Here is a 6,600-nt window from a genome sequence, read left to right on the forward strand (position 1 = left end):
GTTCTTTCTGTAAAACTGACAGACCATAGTAGCCACGTTTGCTCAGCCATGTCTTTGTCCAAATACGTTGTTGCTTTTTCTTTTTAGGGCTTTCAGCACAAAAATGCACAAATTGCCAAATCAGCGCGTTTCACTCTAGCAGACTTCATATTCTTCTTCTAGACATTTTGCTTCCTGATAGAGTCCAAGTAGCTCCATCTCACTGTGGAGCTGAGTCCCGCGTGGTTTTTAGACGTATAGTGTGAGCAGGTATATCGCATCAGAGCGTCTTGCCGCACAGTGCGAGAACACACAGTGAGCTGCAGCTGCGTGCAGTGATTGAAAAAAAGTTGCACAGTGTATGCCCGGCTTTATTTTATTTTTAGTTGTTAGGTTTATTCTTTATACATCATGTGCATTATTACTCTGTTAGCCAGATTACACAGAGTAGAAGGCCTTCCTTCACATGGAGGATCACACTGAGTGTACGGAGGTCATCTAAATAGGACAGCCTTCTTGTCTTTTAAAGAAACGCAGGACAAGGACACATCTTGAAACCGGACTGATAGAGGAGAGCGATCTGTAATCCTTGGGCATAGAGGTAAGATGCATAAAGGTTAGAGCATGGATGGCGTGTCAGTTTCTGATACAGACAGCATCCATCTGATGCGACACATGGACTCATGAGGTATAAGAAGGAGGAGATGACCTTGTTTGGGGCTCAATCTTTGCCGGATGCTCGCTGACGTTTTTTGAGCCCACAGCTGTGCCAACTCCAAGCGATTTCTCTGTCCTGTAACGACCGGATCTGGAATAAACTTTGTTACTTTTTACTCCTGTTTTAAAGTCCTTTTTATATGGTTTTACCCAGTTTGAGTTAAGAGTAGTAAATAACTTGCTTGCAGAAAAAGAACCGGAAGGGAAGTTCCGAGGTGCAGCCGCCTTCAGAGGGATCTAACTTCCATATTTAACAATTCAAAGCAATTGTCCTAGTTTTTTGGTGCTCTTACTCTGCAAGTTATTTTCCACATTCCTGCTGGGGTTGCCAACAAAACGTTTAACCACAAACACTTTTACAGTGAGTAAACTGCGTACAGCCAGACCTACGAAGACCTCATAAAAGATATAAAAAAGATCTGATCATTGGACTGTTGATTTGAAACAGTTGATATTATTGGCAGACATAACGGGGCCCAGATTTCAATTTTGTTTAGGGCCCCATTGAGGCTGGAGCTGGCCCTGCTTAGAGAGAAATCTGCATCTCTTGCTGCTGCCACACTTGAACTGGACAAGATTATTCGATTCAGCACAGAATCAGGTCAAAGAAGAGAAAAAGTTTATTAACTTAACAAGCATCAAGGTCATTATTCAGAATGGTGATTTATTTGGTCATAAAGCCAAGAAAAATATTAGATCTAATGGAACATTTATGATGGAAATTTGAAACATCAAGGACCGAATTCTCCATCTTTAAGGAATCCGGCGAAATAATAAAATAAATTAATAAAAACAATCAAATAAGAGAACAGTGGTGAAACAAATTTGTAATCATTTATTCCCTTTAGTGTTTTAAAATGTAGTTTTGCAGTTAATTATAAATAGTATTAAGGGTGCAGGTGATGTTCATATGGGACACCATCAAACTAAACAGCTGATTGGCTCGTTTGAAACAACAGTACGGTCAGTCCTTCTCTCCACACACAGATCCACGACTGCAGGGAGAAAACAAAAAAGAGAAAGGAAAAAGATTTTTGCTTAACGATGATTTTATTTTATAAACCTGCAGCTTGATGTTTGTTCTCACCTGTGGGGCTGACACTGCAGGTTCCCTACACATGGGCAGTAATCTCTGGGGCCCTCCTGGTCCCATTCCAGCATGTCCATCAGAAGGTTGGGGTGGTTCAGGCATGACTCTCCTTTTGCAGGTTTGGGGCTGCATACTGGAAACAAAAACTCTGATGGGAGGAAGAAGAAAAGTCAAACTCGCCTGCCTGTGTCACACTGTATGGAGTGAACTTTGACCACTATTATTGCAAACAACACATTTTGCAAATAAATATGTGAAAAAAAATAAATAAATGCAAAGTAGAAATAAAACTTTTAGAAAAATTTTAATCATAAATTTTTTAAGCGTAACTTTGCCCTTTTTCCTCATATTTTTGCACATTTATTTTTTGAAATTATTTTTTTCTATATTGTTTTTACAGATTAAGTTTAATGAATAGCATTTTTTAAAATAAATTGAGTATTACAAATCAAATTAGGCAAATTTCTGTAAAACACAATTTGAAAAGAATGCATTTCATAAAACTATCTGAAAACAAATTTGAATAAATACAAAAATCAAAATCAATCAATCAAAAGTAAAAAAATAAAAGAAAGAAAAAGAAAAATGCAATTTCTTTTTTAAAAATTAACTATTTTACAATGTTCTATTTCCTAATTTTATTTTATCAAACTTAAATTTTCAACATGTGTTCTTTGCTTGCAACAATAATGGAGCAAAATTAACAAGGTGGTGCACATCTAACTTGAGAAATTTATTGCAATAACACTGTAAAAATGCAGATTTAAGCAGAAAATCCTCGTTGTATTCATAGTTCACACCTATCATTGTATTTGAGGTAAAATCAGACATGCATGTTTATTACATCATCACCTCGCTGAAAGGCACAGCAGAGATCCGTGCTGCAGTCGCTCTGACCCTGACAGATCGTCCCGGCTGTTCCTTGGATAGCGTTCGCTGTACACTGACCCCAAACACACATCTGATCTGAGCAGCACTCCTCATCCTTTGTACACGGCTGTACGGAAACACAATGAGTAGCACTTATTACTTTAAGAATTTTTCTTTTGACCTACAGTCAGATTACGTGAAGCAGGCAGTGATTTTATGGAAAGCAATAGAAAATATCCAATTCTGTATAGTTAAAATGAAAAATTTAAGATATTTTTTGGGCTCAATGCATCTTTTAAACAGACATGTACCTCTAAATGTCTTCTCTATGAGAGTCGGCAAAATTTTGAAAACAACCAACAGTTATAAAGAAGGTCTGCCTGGTTTTAAGGCTTTCTTAATGCTTTCAATAGCAGAGCAAAATCTCTTTCACAAAACATACTCTCAAAAGTACAGCATGGTGTGAATGCTTGGCCAATGGGCAGGGCGTTCCCACGTTTTGGCAGCAAAAAGCAGGGAGGTGGCGTTTAACACGCTACTGTTTGTGATGCCGGCTATAAATCCAGCTTTTCATGAAAACTAAGGACCGCAGCAGATCGTTCAGAGATACGGCGGAGATTTAAAATGTTCAATACAAACTTCTCTTGCTATTGTGCTTGGTAATAAAGTGTGAGGTTCAAAAAAAAAATAAATCACTGTAATGGAGCTGCTTTGTATTGCTGTTGCTTTATGATTGCACAATAACACATGTAACCTGAGCAAAATGATGAACTCTCACCATATCCGTTGGTATGCAGGGAAGACACTTGGAGTTTTCAATCTCATATAGGCAGTATTTCAGATCCCCACAGTCCTCATCTACCATGCACTCCTGTAGGGTCACATGGCAAGAAAATAAAAAGATTCAGATAAGATTTAAGAGCCTCTGGACCAAGGATGTAACTTTGTGATGAAAGTTGGTGGGGACACTCTAAGGGTGGTGGCTGATGGATCTACTCGACCCAAACGCTTTCAAACGTTTTTGTATTTTCCAGAAATGAGCTCAAACAAAGTATATTTATTGAATGCTTTCCTATTATTAAGAAACACAAGAGAACCACAGTAACTGATATTTATATTAATAGGTAGTTAGAGAGATGACTTTTAGTGCATTATATATATATATATATATATATATATATATATATATATATATATATATATATGGCCTAAAAACAAAGTATAAAAAATAGCGAATAACAGCAGATTCCAATGCTAAAATCGATATATTATCCCTTAAAGTACAATTTCAATTCCATCAATTGATCCAGAAGAATATGGATATGCTGCATTTTAAATGTAGCATAGCATATTTTTTTCTTATAAATTTCTGTTAAACTTGAGATATTTTTTGTTGCAATCTGCAGCTCTCCCTACTTCTCTCCCTGCTCTGTTTAAAAAGATTTATAGATCTCTTTACTAATATAATGATGCCAGAAACAACCTTTCTAGATATGTAGAAGCTCTGCAGTCTGATTCTGACTGTACTATAAAAAAAAACATGTTAATTTGAAGCTGTAACTGTGAGTCATGGTCCTCTGAAGTAAAGAAGAACAACACTTAAACTATGTTTTCTCAAGCTTCTTGCATTATAATACTAACTTGTATAAACTTTTTGCTGAAAAAGGTCCGTATGTCTAACAAACTGATTTTTTTGGAGGCATCTGTAATTTTGTTAACCCTTCCGTCTCCTAACTTTTACTTAAACATATACTGTAGCAGCTGCTGGTTAATATTCACTGAGTGCTGCTGTGTGTCTCTCCTCCAAACAAGTAGTTACTCAGTACACAGTGAAATGCAACGGCAAATCAGATGCCTCAATGCGACAGATTGGATGATGTTACACCGAGATGTGGGACACAGGAGCAGTGGGAGAAAGGGAAAAAAAACACTCTAAAAAACAAAAAAAAACAGTGTGAGGACAGATCGCTGCACCCAACTCTATTACCTTTGGCTAAAGTAAATGAGGGAAATAAATGGAAATCATTGGTGGGGACGTGTCCACACCAGTCCTTCACAAAGTTACGCCTCTGCTCTGGACACAAAGGTCAATCCATCCATGTTAACATGTTTCATTTCAGCATCTTTGACTTTTAATTTTTTCATTAATAACAATCTATTTATGCAAATGTACAGAAATGCATTTATTTTAAATATCAAAGATGAATTGCACCAGATTATAGCTAGTTTCCACCTGCCTAGAGGCAATGCAAGGAAGATCATCAATGCAACGTAAAAGAAGAAAATAGAATAAAAAACAGATGTTTGATTATGGCTTTTAGAAAGTTGGAAATTGGATATCCTTTTATAAATTTGGAAAATAAGTAAAGAGAAAAGGACCTCCTTATTTTATTATAGAAAAGGATAAAAATCAACATCTTTGCTTCATCGCAAAGTAGGCCTTTGGTGCGTTTTCATTGTCAATTTGTTTGACTTCATGCTAGAGTGGGACCACGGGCAAATGCAACCAATCAGAAGATCATTTCACATATTTTCAACCTGCAGCTCCAGAGCTGCCAGAAGCTCTTTGGCTCTTCCTCAATGGCTCTTTATAACAGTGGCAACAAATAATGTTCATTATAGAATAACAAATAAGGTTTTAGGGAGATTTTTTCTTCTTGTTTTAGGCAGCTTTTTTGAAATGCTGTTGTGAAAAATTCCATCTAAACATTTGGACACATAAAAAGATCAATCATTTGTTTTGGATCTATTTTTTGTGTCATTAGTACATATACATACATACATATATATATATATATATATATATATATATATATATATATATATATGTGTGTGTGTGTGTGTGTGAGTGTGAGATTTTTTTTTTCCTTTACATAATTAAATAATATTAATAAATAGTAATAATTAAAAAGAGCTTGTAAACATAACAGTATAGTAAATTTAATTTAGTACTTTAGAAGTTACTCTCTAAAATGCCCTGAGATAATGTTACTATATTGTAGTGATTTTGCTCAATTTACACCAACATAAGCTCACCATTAAAAATATATATATATATTATATATGTACATTTTCTTTATTAATATATATATATATATATATATATATATATATAGAAAATGTACATTTTGGATGCTCTATGCTGCCTCCTGGATGTATATGGAAGTATGACATGACGCCTCTGAGCCTCAGAAATCAAAACTACCTAAGTGTGAAAGGTGACAGGTAAGCAAAGTTAAACTGTCATTCCTAGAGAACCCCACAGTAGTTGAGTAGGAAACATCTCTGTGTTCATCTTGTGAATTAATACTTAGAGATGGAGCGATATCTAAACCACATCTCTGTTAAAAAAGCTCGAATACTTTTACTTTTACAAAGAAAAAAAAAACATTTAAAAAGGATCCATTTGACATTTAAAGGAACGTTTACAACCATCCTGAAGGCTGAGGAGCTAAATCACTGTGTTGAAAATACAAAGTTGTAAAAACTCCCTCCCCTCGATTCCAACAGGTGATAAAGATCGATGGAAAAAAAACATGATGGAAGGAAAGAATGATATCAACAGCATATGCATCATATTAACATTGCACGTTTTATTTGCAGCATTACTTGCAGAGCTGCACAATACATTCAACAAGATTAGTTTTCTTTTGCAAAATATACAAAACTTCAAAATTGAACAGAAGTAAAGAGTGGCAACTTGGGGTCAGACACTATTTTTACACCCTTAGACCTTATTTGCAGCTTTGAGTTAAATCAGCATTACTGGTCCTTTAAGTTTACCTGCACATTCAAAGTTTAATTGGCACAAAACTAAAGTTGAACGTGTAAAGAAGCACCTCGGCTCACAATTACAGACAGTAAGGTATCACTCATTTTATCTTAAAGGAATAGTACACCCAAAACATGATTAGCCTTCATTTTCTACTCACCCCCATGCTGAA

The 6,600-nt window shown here is 35.6% G+C and overlaps 1 protein-coding gene across 1 annotated transcript in view; it reads right to left on the bottom strand.

Annotated features, from left to right (window-relative positions):
* Nucleotides 1-1,342: 1,342 nt before the first annotated feature.
* LOC107098026 (dickkopf-related protein 3-like) overlaps nucleotides 1,343-6,600 on the bottom strand; it is a 12,887-nt gene continuing 7,629 nt past the window's right edge. The window contains exons 4-7 of the mRNA XM_015395450.1: nucleotides 3,435-3,527; nucleotides 2,639-2,783; nucleotides 1,784-1,934; nucleotides 1,343-1,691 (exon numbers count right to left, since the gene is read on the bottom strand). Coding sequence (XP_015250936.1) covers nucleotides 1,661-1,691; nucleotides 1,784-1,934; nucleotides 2,639-2,783; nucleotides 3,435-3,527 — 420 coding nt within the window. The 3' untranslated portion in view covers nucleotides 1,343-1,660. The remainder of the gene's footprint in view (nucleotides 1,692-1,783; nucleotides 1,935-2,638; nucleotides 2,784-3,434; nucleotides 3,528-6,600) is intronic.

The sequence above is a fragment of the Cyprinodon variegatus genome, unplaced genomic scaffold (genome assembly GCF_000732505.1).
Source record: "Cyprinodon variegatus isolate N-32 unplaced genomic scaffold, C_variegatus-1.0 Scaffold741, whole genome shotgun sequence".
NCBI classification, from domain to species: Eukaryota; Metazoa; Chordata; class Actinopteri; order Cyprinodontiformes; family Cyprinodontidae; genus Cyprinodon; species Cyprinodon variegatus.